This window comes from Macrotis lagotis, chromosome X (assembly GCF_037893015.1).
Source record: "Macrotis lagotis isolate mMagLag1 chromosome X, bilby.v1.9.chrom.fasta, whole genome shotgun sequence".
NCBI classification, from domain to species: Eukaryota; Metazoa; Chordata; class Mammalia; order Peramelemorphia; family Peramelidae; genus Macrotis; species Macrotis lagotis.
Window position 1 is genome coordinate 229,257,472 of NC_133666.1, and position 26,773 is coordinate 229,284,244.

General features: G+C 33.2%; 1 protein-coding gene across 1 annotated transcript in view; it reads right to left on the reverse strand.

Moving 5' to 3' along the window:
* Window positions 1–26,773, reverse strand: part of RASA1 (RAS p21 protein activator 1) — a 289,596-nt gene that overhangs the window by 222,241 nt on the left and 40,582 nt on the right. Inside the window, exons 2-6 of the mRNA XM_074208475.1 lie at window positions 22,232–22,384; window positions 20,999–21,134; window positions 16,312–16,382; window positions 11,484–11,601; window positions 9,343–9,374 (exon numbers count right to left, since the gene is read on the reverse strand). Of these exons, the coding sequence (XP_074064576.1) occupies window positions 9,343–9,374; window positions 11,484–11,601; window positions 16,312–16,382; window positions 20,999–21,134; window positions 22,232–22,384 (510 nt within the window). The remainder of the gene's footprint in view (window positions 1–9,342; window positions 9,375–11,483; window positions 11,602–16,311; window positions 16,383–20,998; window positions 21,135–22,231; window positions 22,385–26,773) is intronic.

The window sequence follows — 26,773 nt, forward strand, 5'->3', positions numbered from 1 at the left end:
AACATGGGTGGCCAGAAAGATAATGATGCTCTTGAGAAATGGGTCAGTTTGGTGTAAGAACAAATAGCAGTGGAGAAAATGTGAAACAATGAACTGTTTTAAACATGCTGTGTCAGAAAGATTTTTATGTCACACCTGTAGACAAAGGTGATGTGTTGTGAGACATCAGAGTTAGATATGTACATACAGGAATCAGAAAACAACAGAAAACAAAGGAGCAGATACAGAGAAGATGATCAAGAAAGATTGCTGGTAGAAACCTGGCTTAAATGATAGCATACAGATGATGATGAAACAACGAACTCTAAGAAATCAGGGAGAAAGCTGAACCAGGAGTTATTGTGATGTAAGCAAAGACAGTATTCAGAAAGAAAGGTTGATAAGTGTCAAAAGCTACAAAGGTTAGACTGAGAAAAATGCCATTAGACTAATGCGACTAAGAGAACATTGGCAACTTTGTGGAAGCAATTTCAGTTGAGTATTAAGGTCTGGAAATAGGGCTGGCAGGAGTTCAAAAAAATGAAGTAAAGAAAAATACAGATGGAGTACGTGCATTTCTAATAGCAATGAAGGGCTTTAGTACTACTATACTGAGGAGGTTGAGAGGAGGGAAGAAAATATATCACATTGCCTAGCTTCAACAGACTTCAAGGCACTATGTTGGGGATGGGGGAAGAAGGTTGTGACAAGAGATATTCTTTGCTCCTCCATTCCACTTCTTAAAATCCCTGACATTCTTCAAGACGCAACTCAAATTGTTACCTTTTACATGCAGCCTTCTAGGTCATCCTAGTTGCTAGTTGCTTTGCCTCTACAGGCACCTTATAGCAACTCTGCATGTATCTTATAAATACCACTTAAGCTTCCTAAAAGCAGAATCTTTTTATTAATTATTTTTAAATTTTTTCTTAGTACCACTAGCACTAAGCATAGTGCCTGCAACACAGTATGTCTACTGATCAATTCAATACATACTCACATAGCATTCTCCCCAGTTATTTCATTATCAAGGTCATGCTTTCATTGTCTATTGTTCATTCCTAAATTTGTGTACCCAGAAGTGAATTCAGTAAATACTCCAGATAAGGTATTAAAGAGTATAATAGTACAACTACTATCTCCCTCATTTGGAAAATTGACTTTATTTTTTTCAGCTTAAGATGACAGCTCTTAGAGATGCCATATCATCCAACTGACTCTTACTGGTACAATAGATTGAAATCTCTGAAGAAGTCAGAGCAAAAAAATTTCAACTATAATGACAGAGAAGGCAGTATGTAGGGGTAAAAAGCTAGGACTAAGAAGAAATCAATGCAGGAATAGGAAAACTAAAGAAATCAGAGAGCTAAGATTTAAGGTATCATAGTGTACATCAAATTTAAGAGATTAAAATAGATTAATATACACAAGAAATTTTAGAAAATGAAGCTTTTTTTGGTAACAGAACAGCTTTAGGAGCTCAGAAAGATGCAACACAAGGATAAATCAAAAAGCTATAATGAATTCACAAGAAACAAGGAAGAACTAAATAATATAATGAAAGCAATTAAAGAGATGTGATCCTTGCACAGTAATCACACCATAAAAGCGACCAGGCATATGACTCCTAGAGCACAGAATAAAATTTTAAGATAATTATACTTACTTTATAAACTTAAATCTTTTTTGATGCTAGATATTTCATGTTTCAAAGTAGCCAGCAGAGAACATTAAGATGATTTTATCTTCAAACTCTAGGTTACATTTGTAGAGGCCTCATGAATAAATAATTTGAAACTTTTGAGAATTGCTTGAATAAATCTTTGGCAGTAGTTATCAAAAGCATATAGAAAAAGGTGTAGTGACCAGAGTGAAATGAACTGTTGCTAAACATATATTTAAAAGGTGAAAAAAAGGGAGACTATTAGGAACCCGAGAAGACACTAACGATACTAAACATGTGTCCATGAATCCTAGGGCAAAAAGTTGGTGAAAACAGTATGAAATAAATCACTGCTTTTTGTAAGAAATCACCAAAAAATAGCAAAGGTAGGAAGTTGTTAAGCTTTTTTTCCCTCCAAGTCCAAAAACAGTAGAAAACAAGGCAGATTCTTGGGTAAGATCACTTTAACAATGCCCTCTTCACAACCCTTGAATACCTGTACATTCTGGACTGTGTGACAGTCCAATTCTCTAATTCTGAGTAATTCATCCTATTTGTATACTCCATTCTTCCTTCCATGCTGTCAAGTGCTAGAGAAAATCATGGTACCATGTTTTTCGAGTCAAAATTATTTTTTCTGATATCAACTAAATTTTCACTAATGTTTTTATTCCTCTAGCACAAGTTCCACACTGGATATCACAAATCTCTCTTTAAGACCTAACACTAACTTATCCCTACTCACTCTTAGCAAACAAAAAAAGTGGCCATCCCTTCTTTCCAAATATAACTGAAACTGCTACCATCATCTTTGTGAACTCTGCTCTATCAATTATGTCCACAAATTTATGCCATTTAAATTCTTCCTATAGGGAAAACTCAGTATTCCTATTTTAAAAAGAAAAAATCACCCAAAAAAATATAAGTTCACCTTGTACAAGAAAAATATTCTCTAAAACAATATAAAACAAAGTGATCATTCAGATATTGTTCCAAAACTTATTTCTAAGTAAGGGAGAACTCAACCACTCCACTCTCAGTTAACTCTATCAGAAATGTTTCCCCCCTTTTGTCAAGTCTAAACTTGCCTACAAAAACTCCACTCATCACTCCTGGGTCTCTCCTGCAGGGAGCAGAATAAGTTTATTAAATTCCTCTACCATATGACAATCCTTTAAATACTTAAAAGTTACTGTTTACTGTCCTAAGTTTCCTATTCCCCTAAGTTGAACCTCTCCAGGTAACTCACCCAATTCTCCTATGGCACTAGCTTAAGGTTTCTGACCATCCCAGCTAGGCTTCTGAAAGAACCTTGTACATTCTACTTCCAAAAATGGGGGATCCAGAACTAAACACAACATTCTAGATGTGAAAGACCAAAATGAATCACTATATGAACTAAATAAACACTATATGAATGAACTCTCTCATTTGGTGGGGGGGGGGGAGGAAAGAATGGTAGGGGAGCTGCTGGTGAGGAAAGAGGTAGGTATCATTTTTATGATCCACTATATCTCTCATCCTATAACTAAAAGACCTCCCTTATTAGCAAGTTTCTCAACCAAAGATTAATGACAGAGGCTTAGCAATCCAATTTCCTAGTTCTCAGAACCATATCCTGAACCATCCTGTACCAAACCACTAAAATTTCATCGAGGGAAATTAGCACTACCTTACAATCTCCACATTTATCTGGTATCAGTTTCCTTTGATTATTCCCCCACCCCAATAAACAAATGAGAAGAAACAGGCTGAAGAGCATCTTTCCTTAGTCTACTATCTTGCCATTATTCATTCTAAGTAGTGGTCCTTTTGTTCCATTTACATATCTTCTTTTGGCTAAAATGACTTAAATTTTTTTAAACAATATAGCTTTTAAAAACAAAAACAAATAGAAAATCTTTTTCCTGTCCTAAGCATTGGGCCCGAGTTCATGGAATCTTAGCTATCTTTTCTTTGAATTCTATTAACTGCCTGCCAGGAGCTTTCATTGCATTTTAGGCTATGCTGAATTTTCCTCTCAAAGATTCTAAAGTAAAGTGATCACTTCCCTTTCAAGGTTCTCACCTTTTGAATTTCGTCAACAACTCCCATCTTGGTGAGAATCAAATCTAGAATAACAGTTACCATTCCTATCCTTTGACAGATGAAAATAATCTTTTAAAAGAATGAAATTATTCTTCATGGGGCAGATCCAAGATGGTGGCAGGGACAGAGCTAAGATAGCAGCAGAAGTACAGCCTCTCTTAGGCACTCTCTCTAAAATATTTCAAAAACCTTAAAATGACTAACTAAATTTTCAAGAGACAGAACCCACAGAGAGATTCAGTGTGGCAATTCTCCAGCCCAAGGTAACCTGGAAAATAGAGGGAAGGCTCTGTTCCACAGGGTTGGAAGGGGAAGCAGTGCACTGGAGGGAAGGATCTTCAGGCTTCAGCTTCCTGGCAGCAGAAGCAATTTCCTGACCTGCACCCAGGGAGCACCAAGTGCAACTTGGAAAATCAGCAGGGAGACCTCTGCCAGAGTAAGCACAAAGCCCAGACCAGTCTGGCTCCCAGGGAACAGAAGCAGGCCCATGGAGCCACCCAGCAGGAGCAGAAGTGCTCAGCTCACAGAAGGTAAGGGAGTGGAAGGAGACTGCCAAGGTTTGTCCTCTGTCCCCGGACAGTACTCTGGAGATTTAAACACATTCTGACCCTGATCGCAGTCTGGGCCACCCATAGAGCAGGGACCCAACAGCAAGCCCTGGGACAGAGGGGGTGAGTTAGTGGTCATTCAAGAGGCCAGGAGAACAGTCAGAGCCTCATATACTGAGGTCCTTGCAGAGGTGTTCTAATAATGCTCAAAAGTTCAGGAAGCACCCCAAAACCAGGCACAGGCTAGAGAAATGAGTAAACAGGGGCGGGGGAAAGGGGAACCTGACCAAAGACAATTACTTTGGTTCCATGGAGGATCAAAATACTAAAGATGAGAAGGTCCAAGCTTCTGCAGCTAAAGACTCCAAGAAATAAAGAATTTTGTCTCAGGTTATGACAGAGCTCAAAAAAAAAAAAACTTTGAAAATCAAGTAAGGGAAATAAAAGAAAAGTTGGGAAAAGAAATGAGAGAGATTCTGGAAAAACATGAAAACCAAGTCAGCAGCTTAGTCAAGGAGATACAAAGAAATAATGCTGAAGAAAATAACATGTTAAAAACCAGCTTAGGTCAAATGGGTAAAACAGTTCAAAAAGTTATTGAATAAAAGAATGCTTTAAAAAGCAGAATTGGCCAGATGGAAAAGGAGATAAGAAAGCTCTCTGAGGAAAACAAATCCTTCAGATGTAGAATGGAGCTAAAGGAAGCTGATGACTTTGCAAGAATCCAAGACAATTCAACACCAAAAGAATGAAAAAACTAGAAGAAAATGTGAAATATCTCATTGGGAAAAAAAACAACAAATCTGGAAAAAAACAGATCTAGAAAAGATAATTTAAAAATTATTGGGCTACCTGAAAGTCATGATTAGGAAAAGAGCCTTGACCTCATTTTTAAAGAATTTCTAGAGGAAAACTGCCCTGAAATCCTAGAATCAAAAGGTAAAATAGAAATTGAGAGAATCCACTGATCTCCTCCTAAAAGAAATGCAAACCCCCCCCCCCCCCCCCCAGGAATATTATAGTCAAGTTTTAGAACTCCCAAGTCAAAGAGAAAATAGGAAAAAACAGCCAGGACAAAATTCAAATATCATGGGGCTGCAGTCAGGATTACCCAGAACTTAGCAGCATCCACATTAAGGGCTCATAGGGCTTGGAATATAATATTCCAGAAGGCAAAAGAGCTTGGAATGCAACCGAGAATCAACTACCCAGAGAATCAACTATCCAGCAAAACTGAACATCCTCTTCCAGGGGAAAAAGTAGACTTTCATGAAACAGGGGAATTTCAAATGTCCCTATTGAAACGACCAGAGCTGAACAAAAGTTTGATCTTCAAGCACAGGACTCAAGTGAAGCATAGAGAGAGGGACAAGAAGGGTAAATAATGAGGGATTTACTGATGATGAACTGCGTGTATCCCTGCATGGAAAGATGAAACTGATAATATTCATATAAATCTTCTCATGTAATATAACAGATAGAAGGAAGTTTTACAGATGAGGCAAAGGAGAGTTGAATTTGAAGATATAATTTATGATAAAAATGGAATCAATGGGTGAAAGGAATATACTGGAAATAAGAGAAAGGATTGGCAGAATAGGTTAAGGTATTTCATATAAAAGATATTTCATTCAGCTTTTGCAATGGTATAGAAGGGAGAAGGCAAGGGGGAATGAGGGAGCTGCATTTTCATTGGAAATGGCTCAGAGGTAACAGCATACACACTCAATAGGGTTTAGGCATCTAGAAGAAAAAGGAGAGTAGCGGGACGGGGGAGGGGGAGGAGGGATGTGGATGATAGAGGAGAGGATAGTCAGATGTACACATTTTCTTTTTTCTTTTTAATTTTTGCAAGGTGGTGGGACTGGGTGGCCTGTCCAGGACCATCAGACAGGGTGGTTGCTGAGTCTCTGGGGTGGGACGTAGGCTTGGGGGCCTCTTGGCCCTAGGGCAGGTGCTCTGTCCACTGTGCCACTTGGCTACCCCCACAGCACAGTTTTGAAGAGGGACAGAGTGAAAGGAGAAAGAAAATATAATAGATGGTAGTGGGAAGGAATGGATGGAGGAAATTACAATCAGCAACAGCAACTATAGAAAAATATGGAAGTAATTTCTATGATGTACTTATGATAAAGAATGTGTGATCCACCCAAGACAGAGCTGATGGTATCAGAACACAGACCGAAACACATTTTTTTCCTCTTTCTTTTACTTTTATTTCTCATGAGGTTTTATATTTTTGTGGGGGAGGGGTTAATATATTTACTTTTTTTTTTTTAGGTTTTTTGCAAGGCAATGGGGTTAAGTGGCTTGCCCAAGGCCACACAGCTAGGTATTAGGTGTCTGAGGCCAGATTTGAACTCAAGAACTTTTGACTCCAGAGCCAGTACTCTATCCACTGCGCCACCTAGCACCCCCATATTTACTCTTAAACAAGAATATTTTAGTAATGTGTAAATAAACTAAAGAAAATTAAAAATAAAAAATAAAATAAAATGTTTTTATCCTTCCTCCAAGAAAGAATGAAGTTATTATTATTAAGACAAATCAAGAAATTATTCATTACATAAGGGGATATGATCACATAAATAAAATCTGTTACTACTACTGTTACTGCTATTAATAATTTCCTGTTATTATGGGAGCTGTTCTCCAAATCCCTTATCCATGTCTTTTTCTGTCCAAGTGGTGCGTAGTAGAATTTACTGACAAGGTAACATCTGTTTCTGACTTTGCTTATCTTCAGCCAATCATTTTACACAACTCCTCAAATTCTCCTACCTCAATCACTAGAATTCCTTACATGAATGTCTTCTTAAAATACATCATTATCTTATCCCATACTCATCTCCCTTTCCCAGTGCCTGGAATAAAACAGCGTTTCAGAGAAATTCTAATAACAAGGTCTTGCTTATCCCACACTGGTAATAATCCTATCAGATCAATTTGTTTTCTTGTGTTAAAAGTCCTAATTTACCTTTCATTTAATCTAGACTTTATACATTTGTGTATAAACACTTTGGGATATATACTTTTTATTTCTGACTTCTTTCTTGAAATCTCTCTTGTTCTCTTTATAAATTCTGTAGAAATCTATGCTGAAGAAATAACTATTCGCATAGAAAATCAATAGTGCCTATGGTACCTAGCTTGGCAGATATACTCAGGAAATTTCCTATGTCCCCTTTCATTAGATTTGTGCTGCACTCTCATCCCATTTTCTATTTTAAAATATGGTCAAGAAATCTAAATCTTTTTAAAATCTATTTTTAATTTTTATTTTTGGCAAATGTATCTATCTTTTATTTAGATAGGATTCTCTCCCTTGTCATGGTTGTGAAATACACCCTCACTTATTTTCTTCTAAATGATGGCATCTTTTATTTGAACAAGATTTCTCTTCAAACTATTTTCTTTTTTTTAATTTTCGAAAGGTTTTTATTTATTTTGAGTTTCACAATTTTACCCCAATCTCACTTCCCTCCCCCTACCCCCCCACAGAAAGCAATTTGCTGGTCTTTATATCATTCCCATAGTATAGATTGATCTAAGTTGAATGTGATGAGAGAGAAGGCCTATCCTTAAGGAAGAAACATATAGTATGAGACATAGCAGAATTACATAAGTCAACATTTTTTTTTTAATTGAAAGTAATAGTCCTTGGTCTTTGTTCAAACTCCACAATTCTTTCTCAGGATACAGACAGCATCCTCCATCACAGACACCCCAAAATTTTGCCTGATTGTTATCCTGTTGATATAAGTAAGTCCATTAAGGTTGATCATCACTCCCATGTTGCTATTACGGTAAAACTATTTTCATAAAATAATCTTCTCTTAAACAAGAGACTTGTCTTATCTAAGTTTAACTATCTGATTCACAAACAATATGAACCTTCCTCTTTTCTTGCCATTAATCAGCAGCAGAGAAAGAAATGCTTCAGTCATCAGTTTTTAGTACACTCATTTGTGCCAAAGTGAATCTCCAGAAGTTGGTAATACTACTAGTCACTTTAAATGACTCCATTCTACCACCCACTAACAACTAACAACCTTCAGGGAAGGTAACTTTCTTATCTAGAACTCCACCAAAACAATGCTTTTAAGGTGAATAATTACTTCCTAACAGCCAAGAATTTTTATCTTTCTTGCCTTCTCTAAATATGGAACTGTCGAAAATTCACCCACTCTCTTATGCTGGTTTCCCTGACACTGATTCTATAGATCACCTCAAACACTCTGTCAGTATGGCAACAATAAATTTTTAAAGATGTAATAGACAGGACTAGACTATAGATGTTCTTGAACAACAAGCCAAACGAGTTATTTATATTTTATCCTGTAGACAGGGATGTTTCACATGAATCTGCTAAGAGCTCCTCTAAATCAGGTGATGCAAACATTAATCACTGTAATGAATAATAAGTGAGGTATGGTCAAAATATAGCTCACATGCTTGCCACAGAAGGAGAAATCTAGGCAGGCTTAAGGCAGAATTATTTAACAGTTCATTGTTTTCCTGTTTCAAATGTATGAATGCATTACAGAAAAATAAACAATAGAGAGGTCAAACTTTGAATTACATCTGCTTATGGCAAAAGTCATATATAGAAAGAGTGTGTTTCACTGAAACAAAAAGAAGTGCTGAAAGGGAAAGACGTGACCTATGAAAACAACTTTGTAAGAAGAACTGCAGAAAGAAAAAAGCATAGAAGATCTATGGGAAAAAAAAATTTACATTTTCCATATGTAAAATAGATGGAATTCATTATCACCCCCACTTTCAGGAAAAAGGTTGCTTTGTTTTGTTTGGTTTTGTGAGGCAACTGGGTTTAAGTGACTTGTCCATGGTCAGAAAAGGCATGAAGAAAAGGATTTGGTCAAGGAAAAAATATGAACATTTTCCCACAGATAACAAAGCTATTGAAAAGTTTCAAAGATCTGAGAAATAAATTTAGAAGAAAATAAATGTAGACTATTTTAGCATAGTCATTCAAATTATTAAAAATTTTAAAATGGAACAATCTTATGATTTGGTGACTGAAAATAAGGGACATTAACTTACATTTTTCCTTCATGTGGATCTTCTTCACGACCCTGGTTAAAAAGATAGACATTAATATTTTACAATTCATATAACATTAAACATAAATTAAACTATTTTGAAGTTTTTCTAACATCAGATATTCATATTAAAACAACACACATACACACACACACACACAAAGTTTAAAAAAAAATAAAACAATCCACACCTCTTATCAGGAGAGAGGTACATTTGCCTTTATGTGATTCTTTCTAGAAAACTTTAGCATTACACTGATCCAAGACAACTCTGAAAGACTTGAGATGAAAAATGCTATCCATGCTCAAAGAAGGAACTGATGGGAATCCAAATACAAATCAAAGTGTGTGGATTTTTTAAATTTTATTTTTCTTGGGGTCTTTGTTTGGGGGGGGGTTCAATATTTTCTTATAGTAAAAAATGACATATAGAAATGTTCTTGCATGAATAAAGTATAACCTTATTTCAGGTATAACCAATTTAAAAATGTTTGCATTCCTAATAAGGGATTAAGGAGAGAGGGGAATTTGAAACTCAACATTTTAAAAATGAATATTAAAATTTTTCACTTATAATTAAGGAAAAATAAAATAGTGAAAAAAAAAAGAAAATTTTACCATCTCTCTTCTATGAATGTGTTAGCAGGCTTGCAGTAATACTCTAAATGAAACAAATTCTAATTACATAAACAGTGCTACTTGGTCTATATAAGTAATTATTTCTTAATTCCTTATCTTCTGATTTTTTTACTCATTTAGTTAAGAATATGAAGGAAAAAAACATAACAAGGGTTAAAAAAAGTATTTTGTTTGTTTTTCTGTTTAACAAATACAGTACACAACAATTTGCAGCACATTTTACAATTCTTTATGCCAGACAGAAGAAACATAACTTTTTCAGAAGACTTAGCAAAGGACTTTCAACTTTTAAAAGTTCTTTTTGTTATAAGTATAGGTAATTCAAAGCCATTTATATTAACCATTTTATAATGAAGTGAGAGATTCAGATCTTTACTAGCACCCCAAAATGCTTTTATTCTTTGAACTCAGAAACAAAACAAAAAAGGTTTCCCCTTCAACCACATTCAACAACTAGGCAAAAGATAAAAATGTCTTATATGATCTCATGTTTTGCAGGTATTCTCAGAAAGTAGGATCTAGCACATAACCAGATCCATGGCATAGTTTGGTAAAATTTCATATTTCTTGGCAGAGAAAAATTTTGAAGTGTCATACTATCTTATTAGAAGTTACCATGAATGGATGCATGTATTCTGAAAACTTGGTTTGATTAATATATTTTAGTAATTTAGTATAATTTAGTAATAAATTTTTTTTTCCATTGAATGTACATGTAGAATTTTGGAGCTAGCAAGAAAACTTAAGATGATCTCACCTGAAATATAGACAAGGAAGCCCAAAGAGGATAAGTGACTTTAATTCTCACTGAGATTTGAAAGTTACACAGTTAATAGTAAGGGTGACTTAGATTCAGATGTTCTTTCCATTATATTTATACATTTACAAATATAGATTTAAAGCCATAATTTTCAATACTGGGATAAGACATTTCCCAGGCTTATAACTAATTGTCATATGAACAAAAAAAGCAACAGTGCCATGTAGTATGCAAATGAGGGAGAAATTTAAAATGATAAAATTTCAATAATCAGGAAACAGAAAAACATGCAAAATACCAAGGAAAGAAATCTAAAGCTGAAGCAATGTTATATGCAACTATTTCAAAGTTATGAGAGAAATTTGAAGTAGTATTTCAATATTCAATTATAGAAAGACTGGTTTAAAAAAAGTTTATATTTTTATACACACACACACACACACACACACATACATACATACATACAAAATACACAGAGTGTATACTGGTGTTAGTCTTTAGATCCAAATAGAAGTTTCAAAAATCCACATTCTATTATTTGATTCCTTAAGCAATAACCTTCATAACATGATTATTAGTTAAAAAAATTTCTGCACTCTTAAGTAAAACAAATATAGAAACCAAACTTTTTCATTAAATAGCAATTAATCATCTCAACTAGAGTCCCATAAGCAATTCCAGTTTCCCAAGTCTTTTTAATGAATTACCTGAAACTATTTATAAATTAAAAGAATACTACTTACCACTTCTTCTACCAGATCTTCAACAATAAGGCCTTGCTCATCCGTTCTTAGATTTGTAACCCACATCCATCCATCATCTAATTCATTATGAACAATGAACATATCTCCCTTTAGGAAGCTAAGGATAAAAATAGTGATGCTATTAAATAAATCACAGTAAAAAAAATTGAATGGAAATTTACCATAACATAAATCAATAGATTAGGAGGAAATATATAAAGAAAAGATGTGTGCTATGATAAAATAACAAATCACATGAATTAGGATCAAAACAATGACTAATTCAGAAAATGTAAGCATTAAGCCATTAAGTATAACGCTAACCTGTTAATTCAGATAGCCACAAGACTAACATAAATCACCTCTGTGTGTGTGTTTGGGGGGGGGGGTGTATGTGTATGTGCATGTCTGTGTATCTCTTTTTGGTAGAGAAATAGAGAAATTATATAGAGGGCATCATATGCTTCCTCAGATGACTGATGTCACTCTGTTTTGCTTGTCAGTCACAAGAGAAGATTTTGGAAACAAAGTAAATGTTTACTTAAAGGAATGAATAGAGAATGACCATTCAAATTATTGCACATAATATAATGTAATTTTAAGGTGTCATAAGAAATTATGAATAACAATGTAGAAGTACTTGAGTAAAAAAAGTAAACTGATGTGAAATGAAGCAAACGGAACCTGGAAAACACAAGGCACAATCACTACAACAATATAAATGGAAAGAAAAACCTCTTAAATAAATTAAATGATCAAGCTTAGACCTAAAGAAATGAGAAAACATTCTTCCTCTCCCTCTTTGGCAGAGTATGCATGTAGAACAATCTACATATATTTTGCAGACTTAGTTTAGTCTTGCTAAATTCTTTTTTTTTCCCTTTATAAAAGGGTTGGCTTTCTGAGCCAGGAGAAGGAAGATCTATTTGAAAATGAATATGTTTAAAAAGATGAATAAAATTATTTTTAAAGGGTGGGTTTCTACTGGCTAGTGTTTACTAGAATACAAGAAGAATGTAAAAAAAAGGTTTAACAAAACATTTTAAAAGGTTAAAGTTAGTTATTTTAAATAAGAACTATTATTTTAACAGGGCTGAGCACATTAAATATTTTCTAATTAAAAACATTAATTTCATACAAACCAGGGATGGCAACAATGTTACAAGAAGACATTTTGCTCTTTCTAACATCTTTGAGAATATGCTCCAAATATTCTCTTTTCCTTTAAAAATAGATATAAATAGTGAAATTATCTGAATTTGAGGTCTGTGGATGTTGTTTCTATATTAGCTTTGTGACCTAGAAAAGTTACTCTATAGTCTCTAGGCTTCTTCAACTCTAAAATTTAGGAAGTTGGGCCAAATCTTTACCATTTCTAAAACTTGAGGACAAATAATCCTTAGAGATGATTAATTATTAGTTATGTGTAAAACACGAATTTCTCCTTATCAACTTACACTTTTAGAAATACCAACTAGTTAGGAATTATGAGTTAGTTGTTTTTTTTTAATCGTTTCATAACCCTTCATGATTTTATAGATTTCAATAACATTCTCTTTCAACCTGAATCCTTCCAAACGAAAATGTCCTAATATGTTTGTCTGTCTCTCACACCCTTGTCTGCTTCTCCTGGCTCCTTGTGCCTTTCTGAACTAAAAAAAAATTTGTAAGCACAAGTGAACCAGGTTTTGTTTGTTGGTTTATTTTTGGGGTTTTTTTGAGAAGTGCCTCCTTGGGGTTCTTCCAACAGAGGTGTCAAACTCAAATAAAAATGAGAGCCACTAATCCATAAATGAGGATCCCTATGGGTTACATATTGACTTAGTTTTTGAAATTATCTATTTTATTGAATTTTTATTTGTTTTTCAAACTATTACCCAATTACATTTTAATTTGGTTTGGACTGTACTTGAAAATGTAGTGGGCCATGTATTTTAACACCTCTGGGTTGCTGAGCTTGTCATACAGAGAGGATACCTTTATTTATAGATTGGACGCTCTTCTGATTCTCAAATTTTAGGATTCCTTGATTCTGTAAAAGCAGAAACTTTTTATTATCCCAAAGATGTCTAGCCTTTATGACTGTCAGCAGAATGGGGGACTGATGCCTTTATTTTCCCTAAGGATCTTTATAATATTACACATTAAAGACTTGATACAATGTACCTGAATTGACAAAAATTTCCTTAAAAGTGTTCAAGGCTTTATTTTATCAGTATTTCTAAGAATTATGTATACATTATCTTATACTGCAATAATACATTTCATCCAAAACCAGTGAGTCAAAAAAATTAAAATAACCATTGAGTCTTTGTGAAATCATTAAAATACTAGGTTATTGTGATACCTACCTACAGGCTTTATAAAGAACATTATTCTAAAAATGAATTCCATACAAACAGGTGATAATTCCTTTAAGTTAGACTATAAATATCAAAGAACTAAAAAAATTCTTTTAACTAACCATTATATGAAAGATGGGATTAACTAATTGTGGTTAGTCTAAAGAAATACCTAAGAAAAGATCTGACTACTGGAACTCAATAACAAATGAATAATTTCATTTTTAAAATAATCTAAGTAAGTTCAGAAATCACTTCATAGTTAAGCAATTTATTTTGACAAAATAGATGGTTTTTACATACTAGGATTATAGATCAAAACCTAAAAAAGAATCTTAGAGGTTACCCTAACCAAATCTCATTTTGCAGCTGAGAAAAAGTAGGGCTCAGGAAAGTCACAGAAGTTTCAATAACTTTAGAGGTGAGTGCTCCTTCTACTGTACCATGACTTACAAAGCACTTCAAATACTTTGTCTCCTTTAATAGTAAATCTTTATATAACTATGTTGCATACACTTTAAATGCAGTGTGTGTGTGTGTGTGTGTGTGTATTCTCTGACCTTCAGGACAAGACAACAAACTGTGTGGAATGTTACAATTTTCATTTTAAAGATAAGAAAACTTGGGATCAAAGAGAGTAAATGACTTGTCATAAAACTGTTAAGTGGAAAAGTAGAGATTCAGAGCCAGATCTCCAAATTCTAAATTCAGTCTTCATTCAACTATACCACAAAGCCTTTAGGATACATGGTTCTGCACATGACTGGCATTTAAGCATATGCCTAACTGTTTAATTAAGATAGCCACAAGACAAATGGAAATAACAATATCTTCCTCATTTTTTATTTGTATTTCCCCCAACAAAGGAGGTTAAGACCTCATTAAATAAAAATTAAATAAATTTTCTTTTACTTAATCAAGAGTTTCATAGGGACACCATGCTCAAAATGACATATGCTTATAAGACAAGTATAAAGTACTTTTTCTTCTTAGGTCTCTATCTTCCAGATTGAATTTTTTGAATATAGGTCCAAATCTTTTTACATTGCTATCTTATATTTTTTATGCTCAAATCTTTTCCCTATATTCTATTCTTTTTTGGTTTGTTTTTGTGAGGCAATGGGGTTAATGTGATTTGCCTGAGGACATACAGCTAGGAAAGTATCAAGTATCTGAGTTTGAATTTAAATTCAGATCCTCCATCTCCAGGATTGGTGTTCTATCCACCGTGCCACCTAGCTGCCCTAGTTACTAGGCCATCAATAAGTGTCTCTGAGTACCATCTATGAAAAGTGAACCTTTTCCATTTCTTGTTAAGAAAACAAAATTGCTGCTACAAGTCTCCAACTATTTTTAGGGGGCATTTTTACATTTCAGAACAACTTCCTGTAACAAATCATTCTAAATCATCTCAAGGCCTTAGGCTTCCTAATAATAATGCAATAATCAAGAAAGACAAGTGGGTCTAGAATTGGACAAACTAGTTCAAATTCACTCTCTGAAGCTTATTCTTATGACTTTAGGTGAGTAGCTCAGCCTTCCTCAGTCTTAGTCACTCATCTATAAAATGAGGAGGTTAAAGCCTGAGGTCCCTTCCATCAACCTATCTATGATCTCAAGAGTTGTCTGCCTAATCATTATCATTTTATCAGCCAAAAAAAAATACTGATAGACAAAAAAATTAAAATGTTAAGGCTAACTGAGAATCAAGGCAATTTGGTGGTAAAGAAGGTCTCAATCAAAAAGCAGTCTTCTTTGTCTAAAATACATGTTCTGTTCTGGATTTCTTCAAACGCAGGGGACTATTCATTAACTCAGAAATAGACTTGTGATGTCACTGACAAAGTACCTGGCAAAGTAGATGAGGAGACTCCCTCCAGTAATGCAGAACAGTCTTTAAATAATTTGCCCAGATTTCCTGGATGTAAGAATGGCTTTCTATCCTTTATGCCATACTGCCTCTCTATGCTTAAAATAACTGATACAGGGGCAGCTGGGTGGCATAGAAGATAGGCACTGGCCCAGAGTCAAGAGGACCTGAGTTCAAATCCAGCCTCAGACATTTAATAATTAACTAGCTGTGTGACCTTGGGTAAGACACTTAACCCCATTGCCTTAAATAAATTTTAAAAAATTAAAATACAATAACTAATACAGTATCTTAAATTGAACAACTTTAAGGAAATGAACATCTAGATGCAGGGTTGGGACTAACCAACTGGATACATGGATCAAAATGAAATAAGACCTGTGATGGAATAAATAAAATTAAAGCCAGAATATCTTTCTTTTTATTATCTCAGGTCTCTCAATGCAAAGAAGTCTATGTTGAGATAGTCTACATTGGTTACTATTCTAAATTCTAAAGCTTCCACCAAAGCCTTAAAATCTTTCTAGTCTAAACATGAAAGACCTTCATCCTCCAGATTTCAAAATAATGCTCACCATACTAAATCTAGTTATGAGATCAAACATGAAAAAAATACCTTATTTCATCTGTGTCTGGTACTTTTGTATAAGGAAGAATTGCTCGTACACGCCTTCTGTCTTCAACTGGCTGAAATGGTAAAACAAGGAATTTTTTAAAATGAATAACTTTTCTGAAACTGAAGTGCCACTTCCACAAAAAAAAAGGATCAAATTCCATTAAAACTATCTTTACAGTATTAATCAAATTATTGAGTTCTTTAATTTTTTTTTCTTAATATAAAAGAGGGCAATGTAAAGGCTATTCATGATGAACATGAGCAGGCTGAAATACATTACTAATGAGGAATTAATTATGGAGGAGGAGGTGTTGAAGATGCCATAAAAAAGTATTATTATAACATGGGAAAAAACCTGTCTTATAGCAAGTGATAAACATCTTTGACAAGAATATGATGACTTGTTTCATGTTTTCCTTAAAATGGATGAACATGATTATATCTGATATTATTCTCTTATTAAGGACATCTTGTTTTTGACAAATGCATAGGAGACTCCTTGAGGGAAGCTTGATAGTGTTCTTTTATTCTGCTGAACTAAATATTTTATACTCAAGCAGTACAATCTTGTCTTCTCTCTAGCTTTCAATAAATTTGTGGCTAAAAAGATGTGGCTTGTTATAAGATATTTCTTTTAAAAATCTGCCTGTTCCTTTCTCATTGTTTCACAAAGAATGATCCTAATGTACATATAGATTATTCTTACTAAAAAAAATATAATTATTAACCATCTTCTTTTCTTTAGAGTATTAATAAGGTCTAATATTCACCTCCCATGTTTGTTGTCTTCTCCTTTCAGATATGGTGAAATCATTTCCTTAATTTTCTAAAACAGTGTCAACAACAGTACAAAACTCCTGTGCATAACTGTTCTAGGCTAGATTCTTTCCTCTTTCTATTTTTTTTAAACAAACAAAAACCACACAACTTCCTAGTTGTGTTCAAGTCCACATATTGTGAACCCATAATAACTAAAGGTAAAAAAGTTCTATTATAAAATGTTTGCTGTTCCTCCCAGTTTCTTCCTTAATTACTAAGAGAATTATTTTGCTTAGTTGATTTTCTCACCAAACTTATTTTTCCCTTCACTATTTCAAGTTATTTTATAAGATACTGCTCATAATCTTCCATCATCCCTCACTTTAAGATTTATATTTTAAATTTATATTTTAAACTAGTATTATCCTTGGCGGTCCTCTTTCTGCCTGGCAAAGGGATTAAATGTTTAATCAGTTAACAAATAAATTTCTAAATGTCAACCATGTAGCAGGAACTATTATGTACTGGTAAAGTGGTTTCTAGGTTCTTCTTATCCTGAGTATAAAGGAGTCAAATTTATTTAGTAAACTTACCTTTTAAAAAAAAGAAAATCTAAAATATTAAATTTAACTGCTGATATTCTCATTATCTGAACTCTGTTCAACCATCGGCAAGTTGATACATTATAGGAGGAACTGACCCAAAATCATAATAATATTTTCACTATAAATGAAACCAGAAATCAAAGTAGCAATTAAAAGTAAAACTGGCACACAAGTTCTGTTAAACAAATAAAAGGAGCTGGTAACAATTAGGGGTATTTGTTTTAAAAACTTGCAAGATAACATTATCTCATGGAGAATTTGGTTATCCTGCCTTGTGGTAATTAATGTTTAGAAAAAACAAAACTATGAAAATAATGCAATTTGGATTCTACAAAGAAAAGTCTGCTAGAGTTGGAATTTAAGGACCTGAGTTCAAAACCTGGGTCTGCCTTACAAGAGATCTACAAGTAGAAGAACATTTGGATTCAACTCACCTAGACCTGATCCTAACTGGAAAAGTAAGTTGATTCATACTTCAATTTTTCAATGATATGTATGTTATCAGAATGATAATTTCTTCCACTGATGCAAATTGTGATTCCTCAATGATGTAAATGGTATATCCAGAACTACTCTGTCTGAAAAATGTATTACCCAGCAACTAATCTAGTGACAAGCCTTTCTGACTTTTGGTTAAACTTCTGATCCTTAGACAACTGACACATATACCATTACCAGGACACTAAAAGTGAACTTAGAACTTTAAAAGCTGTAAATGGAAAAACATCTGAACCTGATACATAGAGAAGAAATTAATGCTATTAAGTATACAATTTTAAAGATACTCAGGGACAAATTTTCAAGCTCGAAAACATGGAAGATTTCCTAATCAATGAACAAGCCTATATACCAGACACATTAATAGGAGATAAGTATAATAAACACATGCTGAAATTAGTTCCTATTCTTAAAGAACTTATAATCTAATGGAAAGTAACAAAATTAGTTCTTTTACCTTCCTTACATCAACTACCAATCTATATCTCCACTTAATCTCTATAAAAATATTTGTGATAATAGTCTTTGTGCATTTCAAGAGCTTTATTGGAAAACATAAGGGAACAGACAGGCTACAGAATAATATACTTAACAGTCAATAACATGACTGTTAAAAAAAAGTATTTGAAAAAATTACATCCAGAAAGTTTTTCCCCATACATAGAATCTCAAACATAAATCAAAATCATAATCAATTTGGATATAGAATGGTATAGTGACAAATGCTGGGTTTGAAGTAAAAAAATTTGGATTTAAATACTGGGCAGACAGGGGCACAATGGATAGAACTCTGGGCCTAAAGTCAAAAAGAATCTACTTCCTGAATTCAAATTCAGCATCAGACATCTACTAGCTGTATGAATCTGGTTAAGTTACTTAACCAAATTGGCCTCAGGCGCTTCATTTGCATTAAGAGCTGGAAAAGGAAACTCCAGTATCTTTGCCAAGAATACCTTATATGAGGTCACTACTGAAAAATGACTTAAAAAACAACTGCTACTTTATTACCTTTGATACTTTGGGCAAGACACTTAACTTCCTTGACTCCTAGGTTTCTCATTTGAAAAATAAAGTTTTAACTGGATTACCTCAAAGATCTCTTCAACTCTAAATTTATGATACTGGTATCACAACAATCTACTAACTACTATTTAGGAGTCTATTGAGTACTGATAAGATGATCCCCAAAGGAACTCACCAATGCCACGAAAGCATTATAAATTTAAGCAATATATTTCCTACTGATACTCACTGAGGTTCTTCAAAAGCTGCTGGGTAACATTATACTGATTATATAAAGCCCTTAAGCCCTACAAAGCACCTCAGTGAAATAAATTCAGTTTTGTGAGAGAGCTCTAGCTCTAACATAGCAAAAAAAAAAAAAAATACAAAACAATAAAAAAGAAAAACATAGGAAAATAATATTATCCATATTATAAAATTTGGACAGGCAGTTCTCAAATCAGTCCACCAATATATACATTTTGTACAAGAATTCCAGACAGGCAATGAGTCTAGGACTGAATAGGAAGAAGAGGTAAAGTTATATACAGTGCTTCCAAACAGTAAATTTATGTAACTGCTTAAGATTTCTGGCAAGGTGGCATGGCTATTAACCATAGCAAAAAAAATAATTAATTAATTAATTAATTGAACTGTGAATTGCTCAAAAGGCAAAGATGCATGGCTAGTAATAATAGATAGTATTATGCACAATGGCAAAAATGGCTTATGAGAAAGAATTTTTCTACAAGACCTTACTTAGCATATATAAGAATGTCTGAAAAATTAGTGAAACACATCACCAAAAGATGAAATATTAATGAACAAAGAGAAAGTCCCCTACAAATCTTCCTTTAGCAAATTAATAAAGGAACAAAGGAGTACTCACACTGGAAATATCATGTATCCTTCAAAGTGTATTAAAGTAGTTCAAGAATTGGGTTTTCTAAAATCCCTCCCTCAAAAGGAGGTGAGGGTCAGGGAGAAGGAGAGGGCTAAGGAAGAACACAATAAAATAACTAAATATTCTTGAAATAGTTGAGAAATTAAGAAATCTTAGAACTAAAATCTGGAAGCTGGAAAGAACCAGAGATGATCAAATAAATACAGCAACCCCTGCCCCTTTTCTCCTTAAAGATGATGAAGTCCAGATAACCTAGAAAAACCAATTGTATTTTTACCTATTTCATGTTTTGCTTAGCTCCTTACTAAGCTTATCACAATATTTTACCAGACTTGGCATCCCATTTCTGTACATAAATCCCCTTTTTTATCACAGGCAATGTGATACAATAGAATGAATCCTGGACTTGGCACCTGTGATTCAAGTTCCAACACCAAAATTTAAGAACCATGTTATTCTAGACAAATCAGTGGTAAGAGTAAGATTGGAGAGCTAATTGCAAAAATCCCTTTTAATTCAAATACTATGACTTCACTTGAGATTTAAATTATTTATACACACACACACACACACACATACATATATATTAAACTAAGTAAAAAATAAATTCCAAATTTTTAAAATATAACGAAATATATTTTATTCCAGAAGTACAAAAAATATAAATTATTTCTTACTGATTCATAAATATTTAAGGATCATTTCAAAATGTCTCACATTTGTCATTATAAACAATAATGAACATAAGCACAAATTCATATTCAATCCTATTACTCTAATATTAAAAGCAAATAAAAAGGCTTTACAAGATATTTTTAATTTTTAAAAAATAACAATACAGAAGCTATAGCCCATAGTCTTATGTTTATAACAACAACTAATCGAGTTTTGAAAAGTTGTATTCTAAAGTTTTACTTGCCTCGGGAGGTGCTACTGGATAAAGTAATTTTTCTCCTTTAAGCAAACAAGACACATGACTATAATAACCGATTAGATCTGACAATGAAGAAAATCGCCTTCCGCCAATGTAATAATCTCCACACATAGCAATAATCCTGTTTATATAAAGCCAAAAAGAATCAAATATAGCATGATATTGATAAATTCATTATGCTAATTTGTTTAATATTATTTTGAAAACTAATTAGCAAAAATAAAAGAATTTTTATAATCTATTTTAAATAATTCCTCCAAAATTCATTAATTCATTGTTAACTTAATATTCAATGAAAAGAGTAATAATTTTTTAACAATGCTTGGGAAGCATTCACATTTATTAATGACATAACACATGTTGAATGTCAAAGCCCAACTGAATTAGACAAGTCATTAAAATATATGAAAATAATTAAACAATTTTCCCCCTCTTTCTCCCCAATCACATTTCTCTTCATTCATTTTCGATTTACACTACTAGCCATTCTTTCTTTTTAGCTAACAGTTTGGTTTTAGAACATTTACACAAACTTATAAGCAAAAGTAAAAAGCAATTATAAATGTACAATATATTAAATGAAGAACAATTTATATTCTTAAACTTTAAGTTTTATAATTTTAACCATGCTATTCTAATACTGGAAGTTCTGTACCTAAGTTATGGTTATTCTTCCCTCAAATTTTGTCATAACAATAGATAAATCATCTATACAAAAGAATAAAATTGAATATTTTTATCTAATAACTAAAAAACTGCTTTCCTACTTAATTAGAGTAACTTGTAGGAAAAACATATAAACCAAATAAAAGAGGGTGTGTGGGTGAGTGGAAATGCATATGTGAGTATGCATGTATGTGTTGTTTCTTATTTAACTTTTTTAATAGAAGGATTAATTTTTGGTTTGTTTTGCTTTTTTAAATCTATTTATGAACTTTCTCTTAAGACTTAACATTCATAGATTTTTAAGCATTTATTCTATGACAGGAAATTATTTCAGATAATCTCAATATAATCTCAATAAATGCTTAGTAAATCAACAGTATTTTAAAATAGAAAAAATAAACTGAATATTCAATTCTGTATATTAGAACTGAAAACAAATCTATAATTTAACTACCATCCAGGTTTTATATCCCTATAAAAAGTGAGATGAGAAAATTTCTACATATTAGCAATAGTAACTCCATGATACTTTCTATAGCACCAAAAACTTACCTAAAATGATTGACAACATTTGTTTTACTAAGGAATGAAAGTACAAAAGATCCTGGCCTCCGATCACTCTCTCTTATTAGGTAACTGCCAGGTTTTCCTGCTTGCCGGAGGCGCTCTTCTGCTATGGTTCGATCAAGTTTTCCATGATACCATCTAGGAAAAATAAAAGAATTCAAGAAATTGCTATTATAAAAAGAGCAAATGTGAAGATAGAACTGCTAGTTTGGGGGGAGGGCATGAAATGCTTTAAATATCCACGTTTTATTTCCAAATTTTCCAGTAACTAATTTTGATCCCGAACAAATTTTTTTCAAGTTTATCTAAATTGTTTTGTATTGTCTTTGTAAAACCGCTGGATCTCCTCACCTGATCCAGGATAGAACTTCAGGGGCTACTTACAGGTTGAAACAACTAATGTCTCAACTGGCACAGGAACTTTGATCTGCTCTGTTTCTCACATGGGCATGTTCATCTATCCTTAAGCAACTAGTGGTTTACAGTGCTGATACAGCCCTGACTTAGCCTTGTAGTACTCACAACTCCAAAACTCAAGAGATTCCACAGCCTCAGCCTCAAACTCTCAGGGCTTCTACCACCACACCCAACATCTCAAGGGGATCTTTCAAAATCAATTGATAATCCATGGCCAATATATATTCTCTACTTAACTCTACAATTCAGACCCTAATCATATATCTAAACTATTACCAGTACCTTTTAATTCCCCTAACTCTTGAATAAACATTCTTCAAAATGTGGCAAACATTTACCAAAATGACAGTCCTTATAAGTTGAATAAGAAAATGAAGAGGAATAATTACCAAATACCTTCTAATTATTATGGAAAATACTGGTCACAAAAAATTTAAGTTTCAATTATTTTTATAAATTGTTACGACTTTCAAACAAATACAAGATTTCTCAAAAAAAAAAATCTTAGAATTTTATTCAGAAAACAAGTTGTCACATTTAGACTACTATCACAGGACAAGTATACTAGTATACTTAGGTTTAAAGAAAACTGTTAAGCGTTACAAAAGGAAAGAATAATCTTTCTTTTTGTTATAGTATTTAAGCTAATGTATAAGCTGTACTTAACCTGAGGCTCATGAACATTTTTTTACCATTTTAGTAAAAAGTTTCTTTAGTGATAATTCCTGATGAAACCCGAGTTCCTTTCTAAAGAAGTTAATAAGAGATATGGATATAGAGTAGGGCAAGTTATAATGGTGTGGAAGAAATGGTCTATCTCCTAAAACAATGATTGGTCAGAAAGTCTTTAACTTTAGCCAGATTACTGGACAACTTGTCTAAATTAGGCTTTAGGAAATCATGCTTTCATGAAAGCAACTAGATAAAACTCTGGAGGAAAACTTCAAAAGATCCTAGGTGTGAGGGATGGCCTTTAATGAAGTTTCCTCATAAAAACACTCATATACAATGATGAGAATGAACTTCAGTAAAGCTTCCTCATGAATACATACATTATTATACTCCTATCACTGTTGTTCACTGAAAAAAAAGTAAGGACTGTCTGGTTTCTAAAGAACCCATGGTTCTTGGAAAATGAGGCAATTTTAACAAGAAACTGGCTCTCTTTCTGACTGAATATCTCCAAATCTGGTCAGAGGAAATGCATTAGGTTTTGTAAATCATCACTTTAGGGTACATATAGATTAGCTATGAATAATTATGGTAATAAGGATTTGGAAGCTATAACTTTCCAATAGGATAGAGATTAGTAATGAATAATTAGGATGAGAATTGAATTTGCTTTGAGCCAGTTGGGTATTATAAGCAAAAAAGATTATGAGCTTGTCTTACCAGTAAATGGTGGGCTAAGACAAAATTTAGAGGTAGGATTATTATTATAAAAGAAGTCCTGTGAGCTTCTACCTTTGACACACCCTGGCTGATGCTACTTTGCAATGGGGGTATGTCCTTTTCATCAAGAGAAAAATAAACCCTTTCATGCTGTCTGACTCAGACTGTGGACTCTTGATTCCTGTGGTCCTTATCCCACACAATATGGTTTAACTTTTACATTTTATATACAAGGCAGAAGTAGATACTGAGAAGTTAAATAATTTGATCACACAGAGAAACAACAAAACTAGAACCCAAAATCTGACTCTCAACTTATAGGGCTTACAATTACAATTACTGTAGGACAACTAGGTGGCGCAGTGGATATAGCACCAGCCCTGGAGTCAGGAGTACCTGAGTTCAAATCCAGCCTCAGACACTTAATAATAACTACCTAGCTGTATGACCTTAGGCAAGTCACTTAATATCACTGCCTTAAATAAATAAAAATTTTAAAAACTACCTAAAAAAACAATTAATCTTTCATTCTAACATCTCCTTTTAAGCTAAGCTGTAAATGTATTCTAGCACTGAAAAATATCAGGATTATATAATATTGAAAAGCAGATAAATCAATGTAGCTAAGAAAGAAAATTGGAATGGAGTAGGTGGAGGAATCTTTACTTTAAATATCTGATATAGGTCCAAGATAAAAGAATATTGAAGCCATAGAAGAAATTAACACAAATATAACCAAGAAATAGTCTATAATTAATAGGGAGCAAAAGAATACATATTATCAATTTTCAACCAAACTGAAAACTATTAACAAATGAATGAGCAACTGTTTCAAATGAGAACTAGAAATTAAAAATCTCAAGTTTCATCTCATAACCAGAAAATTGACAAAGCTGACCAAAAAATGAAAAGAATCAATAACAGAAGCACTATGGCACACTGACACAACAGATAGAACTCTGGGTCCCTGAGTTCAAATCGAGCTTCAGACATATTATTTGTGTGACTCTGAGCAAGTCACATAAATCTGTTTGCCTTAACTCACTGAAAAAGGAAATGGCAAACTATTCCAGTATCTTTGCCATAAAAATCTCATATGGGATCAGAAAAAGTCAGACATAACTGAATGACTGAATAACAACTGAACATTGGAACAAGTTTGGTGGAGTTGAGAAACAGTTCAACTATTCTGGAAAGCAATTTCAAATTACACTAAAAAGCAAATGAAATAACATCTTTTAATCCAGAAATCCCTCTGCCAAGAATATAACTCAAAAGTCAAAGTTAATACTCCTTTTGTAGTAGGAATTGAAAACAAAGGGGGTTAAACAAACGAGTATAAGGACATAATAGAATATTATTGTACTAAAAGAAAGCATAAAGATGAAGAATTCAAAGTAGTATAGGAATATAAGAAGTGGTACAACATGAAAGAAGCAGAACTAGGAAAAATATACACAACAATTACAACAATGTAAATAAATCATAAAATGAAACTAGATGCTAGGCTTGAAAAAGAGAACAGGTATAACTATTTTCATTTTTCTCTGCTTTAAAGGTTAGTTCCCTGAGAGAAAAGGAAAATAAGGGAAGAATATTTTAGGGAAATAAATAGGATATAAGAACAAAAAAACATAAAGAAAAATAAATATCTCGGGAATGAAATATGTAGAAAACATAAGTGAATGGATAACACAATGGTTGTACAAATGTTTCTGCATTTTTAGCACTATAGGTGAAATGAAAATGTTAATAAAAGTTATTAAGTAATTTATCTTGAGTTGATCAAACAAGTTGGCATTTATTAAACATATAAGTGCCAGAAATGTTGATAAAACAATAGAAATTTGAATATGAAGAGGCAAAAAAACAGTCCCTGCTAACAACTTGAAAATTATGTCCAAATAAGTACAGGGTAAATTATAAGTAGTCTCACAGAGAAGGAAATAAAATTAATAAGACTGTTAGAATTTTATAGAGGAAGTCAAGAGTTGTAGTGCACATCACTTAACCCTATTACCTTTCTAAGGATGGGATTCAGCCAGTGACAATGTTCAGTCAGGAAATGGAGTGTTCTGTGCAAGGCACAAAGGAGACACAAACACTTATTTGCAACCCCAGAACTAAATTAGTCTGGAAAGGTAGGAAGGAGTAAGGTTTAAAAAACAAACCCCCCTAATTTGAAAACCTAGTAGAGGATTTTATATTTGAACCTTTTAAGCAATAATGAATAAGATGACATGGTCAGATATGTATTTTTAGAAATTTCATTTGACAACTGAATGGAGGGTAGATTGGAGCAGGTTGAGACTTAAGGTAGGAGAGACTATAAGCTATTGTAATAGTCCAGGAGTAAGATGATAAAGACAATGAGGAGAGGGTAGAGGTGGCCTGAGCAGTATCAGAGAAATGACAAAATTCTACAATTAATTGGACTGAGGGTGGGGGTGAGGTGGGGTAAAGATTTGAGAATTATGCATAAATTGAGAGCTTGAGTGACTTAGAAGGATGTTGGTACTCAACAGGGTTAAGGAAATTAGGAAGAGGAAAAAATTTAGGAGCTAAGAGGAGTTCAATTTTGGACATGCTAAGTTACAGGCACTAAGTTCATCAAATAAAAAAGACTAGTCCTTTAATTTTTTTAAAACAGTAACTTTTGGGGCAACCAGGTGGCACAGTAGATAAGACTACAGGCCACTGAGTCAAGAGGACCTCAGT